Raw genomic sequence first — 25,721 nt, forward strand, 5'->3', positions numbered from 1 at the left:
TCTAGTGTTGGAAATCCCTCCAACAGCCACGAAGTAGAAGTTTCTGAACTTGGATAAGAACTAAGGCATTGATTGACACAAAGAAGTTAAATGACTTGTTTGGTGTCACTTAACTACTAAGAATTAGAGTTAGTATAGAAACTCCTGTCTTTCTCACTCAAAGTCCAGCATTATTACATTGTTTCTGAAATAATCTTTAATTCATTCAAAAAACATTTATTGAGAACTTAAGTATAAGGCAGTTTTACAGAAATTGAATATATTGAATGACTTGCCCCAGATCACACATCGACTAAGTGTGTCCAGCTAGATTTGAACTCAGGAAAGTGAGTCTTCCTCACTCAAGGAGAGCACATTATTCAGTGAGCTACCTAACTGCCCCTTAGATTAATTAGGATGGTATTTCCATAAAGCAAGTGAATGGTGATAGGGTCTAAGGGGAAACAAGTGACTATTGAATAGAGAGAAAGTTGGATACAATATACCATATAGGTTCAAATTGGTAAGATTTAACAATTGATTGGTTATGGTGTATTCATTGAACAATTACTTGAGGCTGTGAACTTGAGAAATTAGAGGGAAGGAGATGCCACCAAATAGTAGTAACTAGGGACAGATGAGATCTTTTTTTGTGTGTGTGAATTGGTTCTGAGATGTTTACATGACATCTAGGTCCAAATATCCTGTTGTGAACTTCAAACTTAAGAGACCAAGGATGGAAACAAACAAATCTTTTTCATTTATCTACTTGTCTATCTATCCAGGTATCTAACTATCTATTATCTATCTATCCATCTATATCTTTATCTAGTTATATATATATATATATATATGTATGTTCATATACACACATACTACATATATGTGTATGTATTTTATATATGTACTTTCAGGAGTAATCTATATACAGAGGATAATTTACCTTGTAGAATCTAATAATATTACTGAGAATAAGTATAAAGGAAAAGAAAAATGTAAAAATGCATAAAGAGGAGATTCTTCTGGTGATGCCAACAGTTAGGATGCAGGGTATTAATTATGTTCCAAAAAAGGAGCCTCAGGGACTGCCAAACAACTGCAAGAAGAATCAAGAGAATTATATCACCAAAGCACAACAGGGAGAGGATGTCCACGAGGCTGGGGAATCATCAATGGCAAATGTCACAAAGAGATAATTATGATGTGTGTTAAGTTATGAGGTGTATATTATTGTTTTTTTGGTATTCATTTTTATATGTAATTTATTTAATATATTTAGTTTTCAGCATTGATTTTCAGAAGAGTTTGAATTACAAATTTTCTCCACATTTCTACCCTCCTATTGACTCCAAGATGGCATATATTCTGGTTGTCCCATTCCCCAGTCAGCCCTCCCATCTGTCACCCCACTCCCCTCCCATCCCCCTTTCCCTTCTTCTCTTGTAGGGCAAGATAAATTCCTATGCCCCATTGCCTGGGTAACTCATTTCCTAGTTGCATGCAAAAATTTTATTTTGTTGTTGTTTTTGAACATCTGTTTTTAAAACTTTGAGTTCCAAATTTTCTCCCCTCTTCCCTCCCCACGCACCCTCCCTAAGAAGGGAAGCAATTCAACATAAGCCACATGCGTATCCTTATGTAAAACCCTTCCACAATACTCATGTTGTGAAAGATTAACTATGTTGCTACTTCCTAACCTATCCCCCTTTATTGAATTTTCTCCCTTGAACCTGTCCCTTTTCGAAAGTGTTTGGTTTTGATTACCTCCTCCCCTTGTCTGCCCTCCCTTCTATTGTCCCCGCTTTTTATCCTCTTCCTCCTTTCCTCTGGGGTAAGATACCCAATTGTGTGTGTATGGTATTCCCTCCTCAAGTCAAATCCAATGAGAGCAAGATTTGCTCATTCCTCCTCACTTGCCCGCTCTTCCCTTCCTAGAGAACCACTTTTTCTTGCCACTTTTATGCGAGATAATTTACTCCATTCTATCTCTCCCTTTCTCCCTCTCTCAATATATTCCTCTCTTATCCCTTAATTTGATTTTATTTTTTTAGATATCATCCCTTCATATTTAACTCACCCTGTGCCCTCTGTCTACATATATATCTATATCTATATATTTATATAATGTATGTGTACACCTACATATGTACATACATAGACATACACATATGAATATATACATATGCATACACGTATATATATATATATATATATATATATATATATATATATATATGTATATGTATATTCCTTTCAGCTACTATGATACTGAGGTCTCATGAATCATACACATCATCTTTGCATGTAGGAATGTAAACAAAACAGTTCAACTTTACTAAGTCCCTTACAATTTCTCTTTCTTGTTTACCTTTTCATGCTTCTCTTGATTCTTGTGTTTGAAAGTCAAATTCTCTATTCAGCTCTGGCCTTTTCACTGAGAAAGCTTGAAAGTCCTTTATTTTATTGAAAATCCATATTTTGCCTTAGAGCATGATACCCAGTTTTGCTGGGTAGGTGATTCTTGGTTTTAATCTTAGCTCCATTGGCCTCTGGAATATCGTATTCCAAGCCCTTTGATCCCTTAATGTGGAAGCTGCTAGATCCTGTGTTATCCTGATTGTGTTTCCACAAAACTCAAATTGTTTCTTTCTGGCCACTTGCAGTATTTTTGCTTTGACCTGGGATCTTTGGAATTTGGCGACAATATTCCTAGGAGTTTTCTTTTTGGGATCTTTTTGAGGAGGCAATATGTGGATTCTTTCAATTTCTATTTTACCCTCTGGCTCTAGAATATCTGGGCAGTTCTCCTTGATAATTTCTTCAAAGATGATATCTAGCCTCTTTTTTGGATCATGGCTTTCAGGTAGTCCAATAATTTTTAAATTATCTCCCCTGGATCTATTTTCCAGGTCAGTGGTTTTTCCAACAAGATATTTCACATTGTCTTCCACTTTTTCATTCCTTTGGTTCTGTTCTATAATTTCTTGATTTCTCATCAAGTCACTAGCTTCCTCTTGCTCCAATTTAATTTTTAAGGCAATATTTTCTTCAGTGATCTTTTGGACCTCCTTTTCCATTTGGCTAATTCTGCCTTTCAAGACATTCTTCTCCTCATTGGCTTTGTGGAGCTCTTTTGCCATTTGGGTGAGTCTATTTTTTAAGGTGTTGTTTTCTTCAATATTTTTTTCAGTATTTTTTGGGTCTCCTTTAGGAAGTCATTGACTTGTTTTTCATGGTTTTCTTGCATCATTCTCATTTCTCATCCCAATTTTTCCTCTACTTCTCTAACTTGCTTTTCCAAATCCTTTTTGAGCTCTTCCATGGCCTGAGACCAGTTCATGTTTTTCTTGGAGGCTTTTGATGTAAGCTCTTTGACTTTGTTGACTTCTGGCTGAATGTTTTGGTCTTCTTTGTCACCAAAGAAAGATTCCAAAGTCTGAGACTGAGTCTGAGTGTGTTTTCGCTGCCTGGCCATATTCCCAGACAACTTACTTGAGCCTTGAGTTTTTTGTGAGGGTATGACTGCTTGTAGAGCAAAGAGTACTTTGTTCCAAGTTTGAGGGGATGCACCATTGATTTCAGAGCTATTTCTATACAGCCAGCTCTGCCACACCAGCACTCTTCCTTCCCCAAAAACCACCAACCTAGACCTGACTCAGATCTTAAGCAGGCTCTGCACTCCTGCTGTGATCTGCCCCTTAATTCCTCCCACCATGTGGGCCTGTGGCTGGAAGTAACTGCAGCTGTAGTTCTGTAGCTGCACCACCCCCACTGCCCCTGGGGCTGTGGCTGGACAGCCAACTCTGTCCCCTGCAGCTTTTCCCACTAACCTCTGTTGTCTTTGATGTTTGTGGGTTGAGAAGTCTGGTAACTGCCACAGCTCACTGATTCAGGGTGCTAGGGCCTGTTCCACCCAGCTCCTGGTCTGGTTTGGTCCTGCTGCCGCCTATGCTGAGCTCCTCTCCCCTCTGCTTTGTTTGCAATAGACCTTACCCAGTGACCATCCAGGCTGTCCTGTGCTGGATCCCTACTTCCCTCCGCTATTTTGTGGGTTCTGCAGTTCTAGAATTTGTTCAGAGCCATTTTTATAGGTTTTTGGAGGGACCTGGCAGGGAGCTCACACAAGTCCCTGCTTTCCATCTTGGCTCCACCCCGAGGTGTATACTATTGTAAGAGTCACATAAGATATAACTTAAGAATTATAAAACTGAAAAAAGACAACCAAATAAAAGAAACTTTGGCACTCAGTGTGGATTGAGTTGCCTGAGCTGGTCAAAATCATTATTACCTTGGGTTGTGACATGAGAAGAGAAAAAAAAGACAGCAAACAAATTCAGTTTGGCATAAGAGGCTGGCTGATCAAAGGAAGGAGAAATAAAGATTGGAAAAATGTAGGGCATGGGAGAATTGAGTAAAGTTATTTGTGAAGTATGTGAGAGACTTGAAAATGGATGTTAGATAGCAGGGAAGGAACCAGTGACTTGGAAGACATTGAAAATTAACATAAAATGTAAATTCCCATTCCAAGCTTCTCTAGGATATCAGATGGTTGGAGATCAATCCTCAGGTAGAGAAGTATTATACTTGTTGAGTAAAAGATCCATGTCTTCCTAGAAATGAGAAGAAAGGAGGAGATAATAAAAGCTAATATTAAATAGATTTCTTTTTTTTAAATTCTCTCAATAAAGTGAATTCATCTTCTGAGAGAGAGGGAATCCTGGTGTTAGAGATTTATGACTGCTAAGTGGTATAGTCGATAAAATACTTGGTCAAGAGTCAGGAAAACCTGCTCTTATTCCTGAATAAGATATGTACCAGCTATGTGATCCTGAACAAATTATTTAAATTCTTTTAAGCTCAGTTTCCTCATCTTTACAATTATGAGAATCCAAAGAGGTAACATATGCAAAGGGCATTACAGCCACTAAATGACTACCTAAATCTTATCTATGGTTTTAATTCAGAAGGGGATAAATGCATCAGAATATTTCTATGGGAAAATAATTCATTTAGAAAAGCACACATAAAATGCCTTTCAACAGTGAAATCTCAAATATGTTAAATAACATATGTGTAGGGTACCCAGTGCCTTGTTCCAGCCCTTTTTAATAATCGACGTATAAGACATCAAAAATAGGTGGTGGCCATTTTTTGTAATTGTTTGACAAGACATGGTTATTAACTATACACAAGTGACTTTAGCATAGAGATGTGGAGCAAGGATTAAATAAAGGGTTGGAATTGGAAAGGAGAAAAGTAAAATTTTTATGTGAGGAAATAAGTGAACAGAATAAGGAAGGAAGGAAGATTGGGATGGAGGGAGAAAGATAGGAATGGAGGAGGAAAAGAAGAAATGAAGGAGAGAAGGAAGAGAGGGAGTAAATGAAATAGAGAGGGAGGTAGGAAGGATTGAAAGAAAAAAGGAAAGGCAAAAAGAAGGAGGGAAGGAAGGAAGGAAGGAAGAACTAGAGGTAGGAAGAGATATGGTATAAGAAGGGATGTAATGAGGAAAGGAAGGAGAAAGGCAAGCAGGCATTTAAGTTATGAAAAGTGTACAACACCCCCTAAAGGAGCATTACTATCATTGGCTTTTCTTTTATAGTCTTAAACCATTTTTTTTCTTTCCAAAACAAATAAAACAAAAATTATATAAGCAAGACTAAATAGGTTGCATGTTAATGACATATTAGTGTGTGTATGTATGTTTGTATATGTGTATATATGTCTTATGTGGGCATATGTATATATGTAAATATACTCTATAATAAAATATATAATAATAAGATAACATGCTATTGGAAATATATAAATATACATAAATACATAGCTATCCTCTCATATGTACATACATATAAAATTCATATATTATATATTAAATAATTATTTTAATATAGAAATGTATGTGTTTGTGGATATAGATATAGATGTAGATATAGATAGAGATAGAGATAGAGAGATAGAGATATAGAGATAGATATAGATATAGATAGATATAGATATAGATATAGATATAGATATAGATATAGATGATAAAGATGTACAAACTTCTTTCAGGGGAGGATGGGAAGGCCTTCTATAGAATTTGGAATTTAAGCTATCTAGAAGCTAGGAAAACTAAGAAATGAGGGTGAAGAGAGCAGAAAATTAATATGGGAAGGAACACCACTTTAAAGGCCCAGAATTACAACATGGAATGGCATAATGATATGTTTGAAAAACAGTAAGGAGGGCATTTTCAGTGAGTAGTAAAGTCAATGGAAGGGGTTAGAATAATAGAAAGGCAGGGTCAAAGTTCTGAAAGGATTTGAATGTTAAATGGAAGAATTTATATTTGATCTAAAAGTAAATTGGAAGAATAAGAGTTTCTGGGTTGTGTAAGTGTGTGTAGGTGAATGGAAAGTAGTGAGGGAGGTATTTTATCTTATTAGACTGGCACTTTTGGAAGATCAATTTGGCAGCAGACTGGTGCACCTTGGGGAGTAGGGTGAGATTTTAGACAGGAAGATTAACTAGGAGGCTATTTTAATGGACATGGGGAGAGATGATGAGGGCCTGGATGAAGGTGATGCCTATGTGGGTTTTAAGGAGAAAAATTATCTGGAAGTAGCTGAGGAGATAGAATATTATATCTGACAAGTAATAAACTTTGTGATATGATTTTGCGTAAGGGGTTGAGGATGACAACAAGGTTGAGAGCTTAGGTGATTGAGGTTTGAATTCTGCCTCTGGCACTTTCCAGCTGGGTGAGCAGAAGTTAACCACATAACATCTCTGGGTCCAAGCTTCCTCATCTGTAAAATGGGAATGATATCCATAGTACTTACCCTATAGAGTTATTTTGAAGTTTAAATTAGGCATTGTTGGCAAGACATTTTGTAACTTTTAACAAATCAGTTATTATTACTCATACTCACCGAACTTTTTTTTTCTTTTTAATCAGATATATAATTTCATTGGATTCAAGAATCTCCTAAAAAGGAAGCTCCCACTACCCATACGATTAATCCACTGCTTCACACTTTTGGGACTTAAAGTGATACCTAGGTAATTAAATACTAAGAGTTATATAGCCAGAAGCAGGGAATGGAAGAAATTGTCCTCACTTGAAGATTATTATTCTATGGACTCTCTTATCTCAGTCAGGTTTAGAATATTCCTTCCCATTTGATTTAAAATACATTTATAAATTAACCTTATCTACAATTTCATCTAAAATGTGAAATATGTAGTTGCAACATAGATAGGAGTTATATTACTCTGTGGGATTTTAATCACTGATAAACATGATATTGACCCATTTCTCCCTTCCTTGGTTTACATACACATAAGCTATATGAAAAGAATTTACTACAATCAATCACCTCTAAGAAGAAAGGGAGATGAGTCACATTCCTTAGCAGTGAGATTACTATTTCCATTCCTTCCCACTATAGAAAATTTATCTATAACAGAATAAGCAGTTTCATGCAGAAGATTCATGATTGACTCTACTTGCAATTAAAATAACTGGATTTTTAGGTGAGGTATAGGCAAGTCTCATTAGAGGAAGAAATGAAGAGAAAAAGAAAGAACCAATAAGACTACAGGAAAATCAGGAGGTTGGCAGAGGATTGACCAAAATGGAGAATAAAAACAATGTAACTGAATTCATTCTGCTAGGCCTTACACAAAGCCCAGAACTGCGAAAAATTTTCTTTGTAATTTTTTTAATCATATATATTATCACAATTATAGGAAACATGCTCATTGTCATAACCTTGACTGCAAGCCAGACTTTGAGATCACCCATGTACTTTTTTCTAACCTGCTTATCCATTGTGGATGCTACCTACTCTTCAGTTGTTGCTCCTAAAATGGTTGTGGATTTACTCTATGAGAAGACAATCATCTCCCTGGAAGGCTGTCTGACTCAACTCTTTGCAGATCATTTTTGTGGTGGTGTTGAAATCATCCTTCTGGTTGTCATGGCTTATGATCGCTATGTAGCCATCTGCAAACCCCTGCACTACATGACCATCATGAATCCTCGTGTTTGCCACCTGCTGGTGGCAGCATCTTGGATAGGGGGCTCCATACATGCCACCATACAACTCCTCTTCATGGTCCACCTTCCCTTTTGTGGCCCTAATATTGTTGATCACTTTGTGTGTGATTTGTTCCCATTACTGAAACTGGCCTGCGTGGACACACAAGTTCTTGGCCTTTTCGTTATTGCTAATAGTGGAGTAATGTGCTTGTCAATCTTTGTCATACTAATTGCCTCCTATGTTGTGATCCTCTCTTCCTTGAAGGTTGGTAGTTCAGAAGGAAGGAGAAAGGCCCTTTCTACCTGCAGCTCTCACTTCACAGTGGTGGTCTTGTTTTTTGTCCCTTGTATATTCTTATATGTTAGGCCAGTAGCCACTTTTCCCATAGATAAAGCTGTGGCTGTATGTGTTACTTTGGTTACTCCTATGTTAAACCCCTTGATCTACACCCTTAGGAATACAGAGGTTAAAAATGCCATGAAGAAACTGTGGATGAAATGAATGCCTTTGACCTTTCAGGAAAAGGCAGCTTACCAAATGAAAATCATTCAAATGCAGCCGAAAGATGCAAGTGTTTTGATGGAATAATATTTTAATCAGTGCACATATTCTGTTCACTAGCAAAGATCATAAATCTTTCATAAATTTCTATCCTGACTTTACCCAGGCTATGTTTTCTTTTTTGCATAAATCTTTGAGTGAGGTTATGTATGACATGTTAAGGATATGACAAAAGTAAAATTAACTGAGGCATGTAGAATATTCCATATCCATAGTCTTCCATCTATTATCATGATGATAGTTAATGTACTCACAGCCCATTAAGGTTTGCAAAATGCTTTAGATACAGTTTCTCTAACCACTTTATTAACATTAGCTCATTTTGCCCTCAAATATGCCTCAGAGTTAAGTGCTCTTATGATCCTTCTTTTACAGTCAAGGAAATTTAGGCAGGCAAAGTATATAGCTGATTCCCCCAGGGTTCCACAGATAGGCATTGCCTTATAAAAATAAATTAAAATGGTATTATGCTGATTTAAATCTAACGTTCTATCTTTTGTACCACCCACCTCCCTACAGCTATGTTTCTGAAGAGAAGGGAGAAAGATGCCTTTCTGCAGGATCTTTCTGTAATTAGAGTCAGGCATTACAATCATATACTGCTCAATTTCTTTTTTTTTCATTTTTTAACATCATCTTTCTGTGAATATTGTCAATGTGATTGTAAATATCTAGTTTTTTTAAATAAGCATTTGCATTATTTTCTAAATTCTTCATATTTCCTATTTCTTTGGGTATAGTACTACTATTCTATTGCATTTTATTCCTGTGCCATGATTTCCACAGTCATTTTCCAATCAATTGGATATATATTTATTTCTAATTCTTTGCCATTACATAATGGCAAATAGCAAATATTAAAAACATATGATTTTTTTTTATTTATTTGGATATAATTCCTATATTTTCTTTTTTGCATATGTCTAGAAGCTTTGGGCCAAAGTATAACTACATTTATTTAATATTTTAACATTTTTCAGCATCTCTCCAATTTTCATTTTCCAGAATGGATTGCCCAATTTGCTATATAACTCACATCACCTTATAGTGCCTTTCGCTAAGTACATCCTCCAAAATTGACATTTCCTTTTCCCCTAGATATTTTCTAATTTGGTAGGAATGATCTACTACCTTGTTTAACTGGAAATGTCTCAAAATATTATTGCCTTGGCTAAAAAAATATATTTATATCATTGTATAGAAGTAGTCATCTTGCTCTGCCTCAGTCCCTGTCCATATTCTCTACTTAATTTCAATACAATCATTCTATTTGGGACAGTAGTAAGAAGGATTAACTCTTCCTTTGACCCTCATTTTTGGATTTGTAGTTGCCAAAATATTAGTATGAATCTATTCAATAACCTGATCTTCAGTCAAACCTGAGGTGCTCATTATCTGTTTGATCTTGCACAATTCACTTTACCACTTTATGCTTTTGTTTCATCTGCAGAATGAGGATAATAATACGACGTACTACAATGGATGGGCACTGGGTTTAGTATCAGGAAGACTCACATCAGATACTTACTAGCTGGGCAAATCATTTAACCTTGTTAGCCTCAGTTTTCATCTGTAAAATGAGGTGGAGAAGTGACTGGAAAACCAGTGCAGAATTTTGCCAAACAAACCAACCAAGCACCAAAAAAAAAAAGAAAAGAAAAAAAAGGAACACTTGTTTGAGTCATGAATATTTGGAGACAAATGAAACGACTGAAAAATAACACCTCCCAAAGTAACTGTGGAGATAAAGTGAAATATTTCCAAAGTTCTCAGAAAGCGTTAAAGCTTTAAAATCCTATATAAAAGATAGCCACTCTCTTCCTCCACCTTTTTATACTACTACTACAGTAGTAGCAGTAGTAGTAGGACTTGTTAGCAGTAGTAGTAGTTGTTGTAGTAATACTACTACTTTTTCTCCTACTAATACTATTACTACTACTAGTACTAACTACTACTACTACTACTACTACTACTATTACTATTACTAAATAGTATTAATAATTTAGGGTTAGGGTTAGAGTGGAAGGTTGAATCAGAGGGTTAAAATGAGGGGTATTATTAACTCCTCCAAGTACAACTCTACTACTACTATGAATTTATAATATCCTAGGGTCCCACATAAAAAAAATAACTTGATTAAGGCAAATGTGGCTTGGGATAAAATTTAGATGGTGTTGATAGCACTTACATTTTAACATCTCTATAGAATGCACTTAACACCTGTTTAGCACAGGTAGTTAGTTAGTTAAGGGAAGAAACTACCAGGCTGACAAATTTTTCACCTCTCAACCACATCCCAGTGAAACTTGTCCTAAGTGTCTATCCCATCCCATCCCTAATATCCTAATCTGCTTTCTATTAGCATAAGTAACATCATCCAGCCTTTCCAGAAGTTCCTTTCCTATATTCTGGAGTCTCAATCAGAAATGATCATCATTCCTCTCTAGGCTGCTCTTCTATCTATCTCATCTCCACAGGACTTTCTCTATTAATCGCACTTGCCTGGGTTCCTCCCCTCCATCTTTCAGCTCCCTCTTATGTGTTGCCTTCCCTCATTAGAATATAAGGTCCTTGGTGGTAGGAGCTGTCTTTTTTTCTCCTTTTATTCAGAGAACAGTGCCTGGAACGAATAAAATGCTTAATGTATTCTTAACAAACGACAGGCTGGTTGATGTGTTGGTATTTTCAAATCTTTGTTACAGACAGTTTAAATTTAACTTTTGAATCCATAGCAAAAGTGGAGTCCCTGAAATGTACTTGGACCCTAATAAATGCTTGCCAAGGTATGGTGTGATTTGTCTCCTTACTTTAGCAGGCTCCACACATGATGAGAAAGCTTCTACTTCAAACACTAAGGCAACAGAGAAACCTATCACCCTTGAATCATTCCATTTCCTTATTATAAAGCTGTAATGATGAGAATTTGTTGCTATTGTTTTTCTCTGACATAAAGCCTACATTGTTGATTATGATTGCCACTTTTCCATCCTAGGGAATTCTCCTGGGGAAATAAATAGCAGAAATTTAACCCCTCTTTTTTATCTTTCACTTGACATCCCTGATAAAACTGAAAAATGTAATTGTTTCCACTGCTCCTTACCCCACAATACACTGAATCATATCTTTATCATGACCTTACAGGATGCCTAGGATTATGATAAGGATCTGGACATTAAATCAGTAGGATTTGGCTTCAAAACCTGCCTCTTTCCAGTTTCCCTACACCTCTAGGTTTCGGGTTTTGCATCCATTCAATGTAGATAAAATTAATCAGTGGGCACACATGCTATCACAATCAATAAGCAATCACTGAGGACTTAGTATGTGCCAGGCATCTTTTTTTTCAATTTGTGCTCATGAATCAATGACCATCTCCAATTGATACAAAGGAATCTCAGAATGGCAAAATTTGAGAGGAAAATTATGTCTCAGGATTTGTTTTGTTTCATTGGATTTAATGCATTAATATAGATAAAGACTGTGGGGATTCATGCATTCTAGGTGCAGTAAAGGCTTATTTCTTTTCCTTCATTGGCAGATAGGATTTGCTTTGGCAAAACCTTTACTGAAAGAGAAAACCCATGTGGAATGATTATAAAAATCAACCTTGAAACGATGAAAAGAATAATCAGGATCTAGGAAGTCAAAGAAATGCCCTGAAAAACTACAAGAAGTGCTAAATTTCTGTGGAGTTGGGTCCAATCCTGAGGAAACATTTGATGCTTGTAAAGCTTTTGCTTAACTTTAGAGGAAAGAAAGTTACTGAAGTGCACTGGTTTACCTTGAAACTAAGGCAACTGTTGGCCCTATCTATATTACACTGGATGTCAACAGGCAACCTTTCATAACAGTTGTAGTAAGGTTTCAAGAAGAACCCTATGGATCTGAAGAGCTAATAGCTGAGAATTCAAAGGAAGGAAAAAAGACAATTCTAACCCTCAAGAAGAACACGTTCTCATGGGTGAGATAATATGTAAATACTTTGGCATATAGGAGACATAGACATTAATTGGAAGGAAATCTAACATGAGAAGGGAGGAAAAGGAAGGGGCAGGAAAAGGATGATGGATGATGATGATGATGACGATGACGATCACAATGATAATGATTAGCCTCCAGTCACAGGTCTCTGTTCTAGTAATGACTTCATTCCCTAAGCCTTATAGCTCACTCCTGCTGAACTCAGCAAATAGTTATAAAGCATTACAGAGGTATGATAGCATGTTAGTAATTGAGCTTTCAGAAAGAAATATATGCAAGCACATTTAATCTTCATTATTAACACTTTCATAAATCTAAACAATGAAGAAAACCATAAATTAAGCCATGATTTGATTGCTAATTTCTGAGGTTTTGATTTTTTTCACTGAAAATTTAACCATCCGCTCTCTGAAAGACTGAATTGGCCCCAAACACAGCCACTGTATTATTGTGCACTACCTCTTCCACTGCTGATGAGCATTTTTCCTACCACCTAGCTTCATTCTATCCCACCCCCCCCCATTAGATATCAAACTACCATATACTAGCTCACATTTTTACATTTATAAGTAGATTTTAAGAAACTTTCCATAGTCTCTTGTCTTCAGAAATGCATAAAACATGGTATTCTCAAAAGAGGCATAGAATGGCTGAAACCCAGCCTGAACCAGGAGTTAGCTTTTAAAAACAAATTCAATGGGCTAGCCAGGTGGCACAGTGAGTAGAACACTGGCCCTGGAGTCAGGAGCACCTGAGTTCAAATCCGGCTTCAGACATCTGACACAAATACTAGCTGTGTGAACTTGGGCAAGTCACATAACCCCAATTGTCCTGCCAAAAAGAAAAAAAAAATCAAATTGGATAAACTGTGTTTTAAAAACCAAGGCCCAAAGTGCTTCCTCCACCAGAAATATAAACCTTGCCCTCTCCTGAAAAGAAAACAGAGTAGAGAGGAAAGAACAGCTATATTTATATTCAGAGAATCTGTGCTTGGATCCTTTCTCTCTCTATTTAATGGCTAACTTTTCTGGAGCTATTTATTTAACTCTCATAACTCATCCTCCATACACTTTTCATCCTCCTCCTCTGGCTAAGGCATGGTATAAATTAATAATTATTTTACTCATTTAATTACATCATCATTTATCTAAATCGACATCTATATCTAAATCATGGTTATAAGTATATGTATGCCTCATTCTATCTCTATTTCTTAGCTAACATCTTTTGAGGAATAGTATCCTTGAGTAGAAGGTAAGCTCCTTGAAAGTAGGAACAATTTCTCATTTTGGGCTTTATGTATACCATTCTAAGCCTGTTCCCTTGCAATGAGCAGGTAACTGATAAATATTGTGTAATTGTATGAATAAGAAGACTTATTTATGTGTGTATGTGTCAGTTGAATGAGGTAGAATATAAGCTTATGGAGGGCAAAACCTTCCCTAATATGTACCAGGGCCTGGTGCATAGGAGGTGCTTAAATTTCTTATTGATGCATTTATCCATACCAAATGTATCTTTTGAAATCAGATAAAGTTGTATCATTGAATTTATTTTTAGCTCAGGATGTCATTCAGTGGACATGCTGTTCCATGCTCTTTTGGGTCACATCCAAATTAAATAAGTATGGGTGAGATTTGTGTCCATGTCCTATCTGAAACATTCCAGAAAGGCTGTGCCCAACTTGATAACAGTTTTCCTCTAGATGTTTCAATATCAGAGGACAGCAGGTCAACTTTAGAGCTCTTGATACTTTAATAGCTCACCACTTTTTTTTAAGTCAAACATATCTTGGATTATATATTTTTATTAGGCTAATTTTAGGCACAAGATTTCAGTTACACTCTCTGTATTGAATCTTTTTGATTTCTTTTAAGTCATGTGCAATTTAAATCTTCTGTAATCACAATGATCCACTATTTTATACCTTAATGTCATCACCAGGAACACATTTATGTTTATAAGTTGGGCTTTAGCCCAACAGAAGAATTTAGAATCACTGAAGTTTCTACAAGATATCCAATTCCAATTACATCATTTGGTTATGGCAGTGCTCCAAGATGTCCATAGTGATGAAAGCTGAATCTATATTTTAAGCAAAATTTATATATAAACTCAGCCAAAATCTCTATGCTCATACAATTCTGTATGTGATAGGTAACTCATCCTATGATTTTCCAATTAAGTCAAAGTTATTTCTTTATAAAAATTCTTTAAATCATTTCTGTAAGTGTTTTGCCTGAATTTTATACCAGCTACGCTGGATATTCAAATAAGAGATTGATTTGGCAAGAGTCGCACAGATTGTAGGGACCCAACATATTCAGATATTTATATTATTTTTTAAATAAATTTTATATATTACAATATAAATGGAGGAAGTAAAAAATGTTGATAGAGCACCAAGCCAGGAGACCAGAAGACTTCATGTCAAAGAGGTCCTCTGACACTTCTGAGGTATATGACCTTAGGGAATTCCTCAACCTCTACTTGTCTTGGATTCTTTACCAGAAAAATGAGGAAAATAGCTGTTCCTAGTCCTCTCCTAAAGTTGAGAAAATCGAATTAGAGGATATTTGTAAAGCAATTTGCACTGGAATGTACTTTTTTATTATTTTTATTGTAAATATTTAATGATGATGGTGATACAGCAGTAACTACCATAGTGAAATAAGCAGTTCCTACTTGGTTTGGATAGGGATAAGGTGGATATGCTCCACTGACTGAGGAGATCTTTGCTGCCCCAGCAGATTCTGATCGCCACTAGAAAGTCTATTTGAAACCAAGGAACCACAAATACTGAAGTCCATAGAGATGATTCTAAAGTGTTTTTGTTAATATTTTCATAATATCATTATCAACTATTGCTATTATTAATTAAAATAATAATATCATATAATTGGAGTAGTTACAGTAATTTAGAAATGTAGTTAAAGGAGGTGTATAAGGATTACAAAATCTTTTTATACCTCTCAAATTAGTCAATAAATCGACTCTACCTTCATATAAGACCGGGTGAATTGAAAGACATAACGCTAAGCTTCTTGTAACCTAGTATTCTAACTTCTTAATCATATTAAAATGAGTGAACTTCACAGGATTTAGAACTATAAGGGATCTTACAAATCATCCATCCATTATAAGCTTTATCTCATTTTATAAATGAGAATAGTCGGGCCCACAGGGATGAGATGACCAAAGAAAAGTTACACAGGGTATAAAGAGTAGAATTTGGTTTCATTTCTAGGTTCTCTGACTCCAAATCCAGAAATATGTTCATTATATTACTACAAAGGAGAGAAATCTTTAGGGATTGTTGCCTGTGTGTTAGGAACACATTACCAAAGGTAACTTTACAATCATCCCTATGGACTTCAGTGTTTGTGGTTCCTTGGTAGCAAACAGACTTCTCCAGTGGGAATCAGATTTGGCTGGGGCAGCAAGAATCTCCTCTGCCATTGAGATCTCTTTAGTATTATATTTACCAAAACCAATAGGGATTGATGGATTTCACTATTATTTCATGGTGTCACCACATTTTTTTCAACTGTATGTTTTGGTGATATAACCACTAATTGCCTAGTGGCAATTATGAACTGATTTTTCTCTTACCACAACTAAATTTCCTTGACTCAGTTGAAATTCTTCCCCCTCTCACACTGAAAAAGTGAACTCACTGTCAGGCTTATTAACTCACTGGTCACTGGAGACACATCTTCAATGGGACACCATTGCAATAAAGAAATAGTATTTAATGCTATTGCTATCCAGGTGGTAATTATCAGGTGCCCCTGACATTCTACCTTCATCACAAGATGAAGATATTTTTAACTGCTTGTCTTTCTGGAAAGAGGTTCCCTATGAAGCTAAACTATGATTTATTACAAACTCCACTGAACAGTGTCTAATTTCCAAAACTCTGAAGGCTTCATTTGTTGTTTCCCCCATCTTGAGGTCGTGTATGATAATTCAAATCCTTCTGCAAAGCACAAGGTAGAGTTTTACATAAGATATTTGGGTTTTTACAGCAGCCACTTCAATACTTCAATTCTCACTCTTTATCTCGATCAACGCCAGTTTTATCCAGTCCTGCAAAAGGTAAGGTTTTTTTTCATAAATGCAAGAAGGGAAAGATACCTTCCAATTGAAACCTCTCACTGGTAAGGAACAGATGTTCTGGAAAATCAAATGACTTGTCCAAATTCAAAGTAGTAGGAAGTAAAATAGATGGGATTCTGACTTCAAATCCAGTGTAAAACATAATGGCAACCTTATCCAGAGAGAGGAACTGCGAGCCCTAGAGAGTAACCACTGCACACTTTTTGACAATTTACAGTCATAGAGATAGAAAAAGAAATAGCACTTGTGTATCTGGAAGGAGACAAATTTATCCATGAGCTCATAGATGAGGAGAACTCAATTCTGACCTCTTGGGTACAGAGAGTTTGATAACCAAGGCTCCAGATAATCATGCAATCCACTGGTTTCCTTAATGCAATCTTTCCTCCTATGTATATTTTTTCTTTATGTTTGTTGGTTACAGAAGTTTTTACCCAAATAAAAAAAATCTAAAAGAGGGACACCACCCAAGACAAAGGAGTTGCTAAGTGGTTGTATTGAAAAGACGCATGGATCATGGGTATTTTAATGCCTGGCTGAAAATGGCATTACTTTTTAAATGATATGTCATAGTGTCATCAATTTTGTGAAGGATATATACCTAAAGGACACCTGGTCTGTCCCCATAGATTATAAATGAGTATAGTAAAGCCTAAATTTTCTAACTGACTCTCCTCATATCTATAGGTTTACTATTTATAAGCTTGAAAATGTGGACCATGCCTTTTGATTCCAAATCCACCATGAGTTTTGATCTACCACATTGTCTATCCAATTAGATCAGAGACTGTCAAAGATAGAAGGCAAATCTGACATTCTGTAATTCAGCTGCATGAAACATAAGGAAAATTTTTATTTTCTGTTTTATTAATGGATTATTGAGTCTGTAGATGATGGGAAATGTAAAGCTATATTTTATCTAGTCCATCTAGATTTCAGTAAAGTTTTTGATAAATTATCTGATCTTATCCCTGTGAATAAGATCAATGACAATATAGTCATGTCAATATAGAAATGTTTGGTCGATGGTAATCAGGACATGTTGTTAATTGTTGACTTTGCCAGGGATCTTCATTTCTGTCTGGGCTATTTAGTACTGTTAACATGATTCATATAAAGTATACATGATAAGTTTATCAAAATTTTAGATTAAATGTAATATAAAGGGGCAGCTATGTGGTGCAGTGAGTAGAGCACTGACCCTGGAGTCAGGAGGACCTGCGTTCAAATCCAGCCTCAGACACTTGACACACTTACTAGCTGTGTGACCTTGGGCAAGTCATTAATTCCAATTGCCCTGCCTTCCCTCTTCCCAAAAAAAAAACAAAAAGAAACAAAAATATAGTATAAAATAATAATTTAGGATCATAGAGTATCTCCAAAATGGAGGCGTACAGAGTTGGGATTCAAAATTATCTAGACAGCCAAAGCATTGGGCTAAATTTAAGAAGATCAAATTCAATAGGGCTAAATGTAAACTCTTGCCTTTGGGTGATATTAAACTAAAATCAAGTTTAAAAATTTATCAAGAATGAGCCATAGTTTGATATTTAGTTTTCTTTAAAAAAATCTAGAGATCTTAATAAACTGTAAGCTCAATACGGCAACTGTAACAGCCAACAGTACAGAAAAGCTAAAGAAATTTTGGTGTGTCTCAAGAGAAATGTGGCTTCTACGAATTGGGAAGGGATAGTTACAGTATATTCTTACCTTATCAGAACCCATCTAATGTCCTGTTTGTTTATAGACACAATGACTTTCAAAAATTGTAATGTTTTCATAAGAGGGAAACCAGAATAGTGTTGGGTGTGTGGTTGTGATGTAGTGGTAATGGTATGAAAACAGTACTTACTATAATCATAGTAGTCATTGTCATCAATATAGTAGTTGCATTGGTGGTGGTTGTGGTGGTGGTGGAGGAGGAGGAGGAGGAGGAGAAATTGGAATAGGAGGAAGAGGAGGAGAAGGAAGAAAAGAAGTAGTTTTCATCAGTACACATACAGAAGCTGGGTATTCCTTGTCAGGTATGTAACAGTGAGCATTCTTTAAGGATATAGATATGACTACTGGGATGTAAAGGTCCTTCCTCCTGTGAAATTCTGAGATTCTGTGTCTGTTGGTGCTCTCCCTCTCTCACCTCCAGCATAGCCTAGTTTACTTTGAAGCCCAGGATTAGATGCAATCTCCTCCTTGCTACTTATCCTGATTCATCTTATTGTTAATGATTGCAAGTTTTAAAAATTACTTTGGATAACTTTGTATCTCATATTTATTCACACAAACACACACATATATATATATATATGCATACATACATACATATACACACATATATATATATATGTGTGTGTAGACATATAGACATATATATAAAGAAATATTAAGTGATTTGTCTAAGTTCCTGCTGTTCGTGAGGGGTATAGTCAGATCTGTCAGTATATCACATGAACAATGAATATAATAAATATGAATTTTGAGCTTTGGGCAATTTCATCAGAATAATTATTCCTGTCTTGGAAATCCCTCCCACAAGCACAGAAAACAAGGTATTTAAACTTGAATAAGTCCTAAGGCATTGCTTGAGACAGAGAAATTAATGATATTCCTGTTATCACTTAACTACTAAGCATTAGAGGTAGAATAGCAACTTTGGTCTTTCTCACTCAAACTTTAGTATTATTACATTCCCTCTGAATTATTCTTTCATTCATCAAATATTTATTGCAAACTTAAGTGAAAGGCACTCTGACAGACATTGAATATACAAAGGTACATGGGATATACTCCTTACCTTAAAGAAAACCTCCCCTACTGCAGGGTTAGGAGCTGGATTATGGAATGAAAAGACCAGACAAAGTTAATCATGTGTCTCTGCTTGTAATATTTATTTCTTTGAGAAATGATTAAAAGAAATAGGCAAGAAAACAGGAGTACAGAAATATTTCCATAAATATAAGCAATTTGTATTCTCCAAGGGGTTGGGACATAAGCCTACAAGAGTATCAGAAGAGAAAGCTGACCTTTGAAGAAAATAAAAAAGATCATAAAATGAATTGGAGAAGAAATGTGTTTCAGGCATAAGGAAGAGTCGGTACATAGCATAAGAGTTAAAAATAGGATGCTTTACCTGGTCATTCTATTGCCTGATGTGTCTTTTTAAGGAGCCCCTGTGACTGTATTATAGACCAAATGATTTGAAGTAATTGGAAACCCTCCTGGAAATCCAGAATGGATACCTATTTTCAAGTACTTTATATACTGAAAAAAGGACTTTCTATCGTATCTTAGGGGCTATACACATTTGAGATTCTGGAGTTCATTCTGTATTAAGGGTATTGAATGGAGTGTCATAGTTATCTGTAGAACAGAAATATCAATTTGCCAGCTAAGTGAAGGAGAATGCATTGTAAAGGGGAGATATTGGAGGTATACCAATTAAGTGGTTCTTATTCAATTCTTCAAGTTACGTCCAGCATTTTGTGACTCTGATTAGGGTTTTCTTAGCAAAGACCCTGGAGTGGTTGTTTTGCCTTTCCTTTTCCAGCTCATTTTACAGATGAAGAAACTGAGGCAGAGTTGGTAGAATGACATGCCTAGGGTCATACAGCTTGTAAGTGTCTGAGACCAGATTTCAATTCAGGAAGATGAATCTTCCTACTTCCAGGCCCAGCTCACTAACCACTCAGCAACCTAGCTGCCCTTAGATCAGTTTGGAGGGTATGTCAATAATGCAGGTGAAGGATGATAATCGTCTTAGTCAAAACTAGTTCAAATGTTATTAAGTAGATTAAAAGTGGATACAAGATAAAATGCTCAGTTATAAAAGGCAATATTTAACAACTGAAGAGTTATGAGGTATTGACTGAACAATTACTTGAGGCTGTCAACCTGAGAGATAAGAGAAGGACATGCCACCAACAATAATGAAGGGGGATACATGAGTTCTTTTTGTATGATTTGATTCTGAGATGTCTATATGATGTCTAGGTCCAAATATCCAGTTGCGGACTGCAAAATTAAGAGACAGACTAAGGCTGGAAATACATGAATCTAATGAGTAAATATTTACATCTATCTCTCTATCTGTCGGTCTATCTATCTATCTATCTAAGCAGGATATGAAAGAAGTTTTCCTGACTCAATTAGTATTCTACTACTCACTTATCTCAGGCAAGCTTTAAAGCATCTCTCCTAATTAGACATAAAAGACACCCATTAACCTTATCTACAATTTCATCTAAAATATGAAATTTGTAGTTGCAACATAAGTATAAAATTTTAAATCATAGCTAAGAGTTATATCAATCTGCTGGATGTTAAAGTTCATTAAAGATGACGTGTACTCATTTCTCCCTTCCTTCCATTACAGACAAACAAGTTAACGTAAAAGGAATTTACTATGACCAATTAACTTTAAGATGAAAAAGAAATGAATCACACGTCTTAGCATTGAGGATGCTGTATCTCTTTATGTTTAAAATTCATCCTTAATAAAATAAGCAGTTTCATGCAGAAGACTCAAGATTTACTCAAATTGGAATTAAAATACCTGGATTATTTTAGGTGAGATATAGGCAAGGTCTCATTAAAGGAAGAAATGAAGAAAAAAGAAAAGAACCAATAAGACTATGAGCTATTCACAAAATTGACAGAAGACTGACCAAAATGGAGAATAAAAACAATGTAACTGAATTCATTCTGCTAGGCCTTACACAAAGTCCAGAACTCCGAAAAATTTTCTTTGTCATATTTTTGATCATATATATTATCACAATTATAGGAAACATGCTCATTGTCATAACTTTGACTTCCAGTCAAACTTTGAGGTCACCCATGTACTTTTTTCTCACCTTCTTATCCATCGTAGATACAACCTTCTCTTCAGTCATTGCCCCTAAGATGGTTGTGGATTTACTCTATGAGAAGACAATCATCTCCCTGGAAGGCTGTCTCACTCAGCTCTTTGCAGAGCATTTTTTTGGTGGTGTTGAAATCATCCTCCTTGTTGTCATGGCTTATGATCGTTATGTGGCCATCTGCAAACCCCTGCACTACATGATCATCATGAATCCCCGTGTTTGCCACCTACTGGTGGTGGCAGCCTGGACAGGGGGCTCCATACATGCCACCATACAACTCCTTTTCATGGCCCATCTTCCTTTCTGTGGCCCTAATGTTATTGATCACTTCATGTGTGATTTGTTCCCATTGCTGAAATTGGCCTGTATGGACACCGAAGTTCTTGGCCTTTTAGTCATTGCTAACAGTGGAGTAATGTGCCTGTCAATCTTTCTCATACTAATTGCCTCCTATGTAGTTATCCTCTCTTCCCTAAAGGGTGTTAGTTCAGAAGGAAGGAGAAAGGCCCTTTCTACCTGCAGCTCTCACTTCACAGTGGTGGTCCTGTGTTTTGCTCCCTGTATTTTCTTGTATGTTAGGCCAGTAGCCACTTTTCCTATAGATAAACCTGTATCTGTAAGTTTTACTATGATTACTCCTATGTTAAACCCCTTGATCTATACCCTTAGGAATACAGAGGTTAAAAATGCTATGAAGAAAGTATGGATGAAATGAATACCTTTGATTGTTCAGGAAAAGTCAACTTACCAATTGGAAATCATTCAAATGCAGAAATAATAATGCAAATGATTTTTTTAATTCATAATTTTTTAAAATTTTACACAGAACTATGGAATGAGAAAAGAAAAAAAGAAACACAGATATTAAACAAAAATAATAAAAATTAGAAAAAAAAACATTGCCATGTTCACAGCAGAATGTGAGTGATGATTCAAAATATACAACAATAAATTTCCAATTCAAGAAAGTCTATATAATAAATACTATGGTTGTTTTGAGACCTATTGTAATATCCATTAGGTTGGGACTTTATTACTGTTTTAAAATGATTAATTAAGTGTCTTTGAGTCTTACTAGGTGCTATGCCCCAGGCCCAAACCCCAATTAGGTGCTAAACCTATGTGGGTGTGAACTGGTAACCAAAGTTGGGCCCCAGGTGGGGCTAACTAAGGGAGGTCCTAGTTTACATGGGTTTGAGTGGCATGTTTGGGACATTAGAGGCACATGTGTGACTCACCCTTGACCCTGAAAAAGATACAAAACCAGGGGTTGGCTTTCTCTTTTTTGGAGCTCTGACCCACAGCTGTGGTGGCACGTGTGACTCTGGGCCAACCTTTGTTATGAGCTCCCAGCCTGAACTTAGATGTTGATAACTATGAATTGTATTTGGTCTGTCTGTCAATGTTTGTAATTTGTTTGTATTTGCTCTGAAGTTCAGAATGCTGGCTTTTTCCTCTGAACTAAGTGAATGGTATTTGCATGCTGAATTACAGCAATCTTGTTAACCCCTTAACGTTGCTTTGCTTAGTAAAACAGATCAAAAGAACCTATGCTGGCAGTGTTCTTGTTGTTGGGCTTGTGTTGGTTTTTCACCCCCACAACAGCTGCTAGCTGGATTGCTCAAACACCTATGTAATGTTTCTTTGTTTCCTTGTAAGTTTTCCTTTGTTCTCTGCTATGGACTTTTTACTTTGTTCTTTTCCCACCCATTCCCCTCCTCCCTCAGGTGGCTAAAATTAAGCAGGGAGATACACATTTTCCAATCAATAGGACATAATTTATTTCTATTTTTTGCCACTGTGAAAGTGCAAATATGAATATTTCTATTTATTTGAATTTAATCCCTAAAACTGTCTTTTTTGCATATTTCTAATTCTAGAAGATTTGGACCAAAGGACATATAATTTTTATTTTAACGTTTTTTTTTCAGGTTCATTCTAAATTATTTTCCAGAACAGATGGACTAATTCACAGTTCTTCAGACATTGTATTACTCTACCTATCTTAAAATAAGTCCTTCAAAATTGACCATTTCCTTCCCCCACCAATATTTAGTAGGAATGATTACCTTATTTAATTGGAAATGTCTCAAAAGATAATTACATTAGGTAAAAAAGACACATTTACATTGTTGGATAAAACGTAGTTGATCTTGCTTTGACTCAGTACTTTCCAATATTTTCTTATAATTTTGATTTTGTACTTTCTGTTTGGGACAGTAGTAACAAGGATGAACTCTTCCTTTGGCCCTCATTTTGGATTCTTAGCTGCCAACAAGTTAGTATGGATTTAAAAGATGACCTGCGTTTTAATCCAACCTTGGTTACATACTGCCTGTGTAATTGTAAACAATTTACTTAAACATTTCATGCCTTTGTTCTCTCATCTGTAAAATGTGTATGATAATATCAACTACCACAATGGATTTAGAACAAGGAAGACTCATCTTCATGAGTTCAAATCTGGTTTCAGATATGTGTGACCACAGGGAAGTCACTTAACAATGTTTTTTTTCTCAGTTCTTCATCTGTAAAATAAGCTGGAAAAGGAAATGTCAAACTGCTGAAGTATCTTTGCCAAAACAAAACAAAACGAATGAACAAAAGAAAAAAAAACAATCTCTTGATGGGGTCATGGAAAATTGGAACCCAATGAAATGATTGAACAATAACAACTCCCTAGGTAGTAGTGAGGATAAAATGAAATATCTGCAAAGTTATTTGAAAAAGTTAAAAGACTATATGAATGCTAGGTAGTAATTTAAGGTTCGAATTAGAGTAGGAGGCAGAGTCAGAGGGTTAGAGTTACTACTACTCCTACTCTTACTCCTACTCTACTACTACTACTATTAATTTATAATATCTTAGGTCACACAAAAAAATAATAAGTAGATTAAGGCAAATATGGTTTGGGACTAAATTTAGATGTTGCTTATAACAATTATATTTTTACATCTGTATAGAATGCACTTACTGACTTTTTAGCACAAATAGTTAAAGCAGGAAGCTACCAGATTCAAATTATTTTGCCTCTTAATCATATTCCTGAGGAACTCCTCCTAAGTAGCAACACCAATCCTTGTATCCTAATGCACTTTCCTCTAACACATATTCTAACATACAGCCTTTCTAGAAGTTGCTTCATGATACCCTGGAGTTTTCATCAGGGCTTGTCTTCATCCCTCTCCTGGCTGCTCTGCCATCTGTCTCATTTCCACAGGACTTTGTCTATCATATTCTCCTACCTGGCACTTTTCAGGTCACTTTTATGTATTACCTTCCCCCATTAGAATGTGTCATTTTTTTTACTATTTGTGTTCAGAGAATACTTCCTGGTTAAGTGTTTAATACACGCTTTATGACTGAGAATCTGGTTGGCATAACTGAATTTTCAGATCTTTGTCACAGAAAGGCTATGTCTAACCTTGGCATCCTTACATAAATGTGCTGTCCCTGAAATGTACTTGGTACCTGATAAATGCTTTCCAAGTTATGGTGTGATTTGTCTCCCCACTTTAGCAGTCTCCACACATGATGAGAAAGCTTCTACCTCAAACGCTAAGGGAATAGAGAAACCAATAACACTTGAATTATGCCATTTCCTTATTAAAAAGCTGTCATGGTGGTAATTTGTTGCTGTTGTTTTTCCCTGATATAAAACCTACATTTGTCTAAATATGATTTCCACCTAGCACTCCCAGGGCATCTCCTAGGGAAACAAATAGAAGAAATTTAACCCCTCTTATTTCTCTTCCACTTGACATCTGTTCTAATATTTAGAAAGGTAGTTGTTTCCACTTATTCTCACTCCACAAAATACTGAATCAGCTGTTTAAGATCATCTTAGATGACACCAGGGATTGTGATAAGGAACTGGACATGAAATCAGTAGGATTTGCGTTCAAACCTTGCCTCTTTCCAATTTACCTCCATCTCTGAATCTCAGTTTTTTTGATCCACTGTATTTGGATAAAAGCAATCAGTGAGCACAGATTCTATCACAGTCAATATGCAATCATTACGCACTTATGTGCCTTTTCTTTCAATTTGTGCTGGTGAATCAATGACTATCTCCAATTGCTACAAAGGGAATCATTTTTTTCTCAAAAAGTCAAACTTTGAGAGGGAAAGATGATATTACATTGGGACTTGTTTTAATTCATAGGATATAATGCATTGATATAGCTAGACACAA

General features: G+C 35.8%; 2 protein-coding genes across 2 annotated transcripts; both read left to right on the forward strand.

Annotated features, from left to right (window-relative positions):
- Positions 1–7,598: 7,598 nt before the first annotated feature.
- On the forward strand, positions 7,599–9,151 carry LOC118853420 (olfactory receptor 4C6-like). The gene has a single exon (XM_036763501.1). The coding sequence runs from the start codon at positions 7,599–7,601 to the stop codon at positions 8,505–8,507; it is 909 nt and encodes a 302-aa protein (XP_036619396.1). The 3' UTR covers positions 8,508–9,151.
- A 12,154-nt stretch (positions 9,152–21,305) lies between these two features.
- Positions 21,306–22,241, forward strand: LOC118853445 (olfactory receptor 4C6-like). Its single transcript, XM_036763545.1, has one exon. The coding sequence runs from the start codon at positions 21,333–21,335 to the stop codon at positions 22,239–22,241; it is 909 nt and encodes a 302-aa protein (XP_036619440.1). The 5' UTR covers positions 21,306–21,332.
- Positions 22,242–25,721: the final 3,480 nt, after the last annotated feature.

The sequence above is a fragment of the Trichosurus vulpecula genome, chromosome 6, assembly GCF_011100635.1.
Source record: "Trichosurus vulpecula isolate mTriVul1 chromosome 6, mTriVul1.pri, whole genome shotgun sequence".
NCBI classification, from domain to species: domain Eukaryota; kingdom Metazoa; phylum Chordata; class Mammalia; order Diprotodontia; family Phalangeridae; genus Trichosurus; species Trichosurus vulpecula.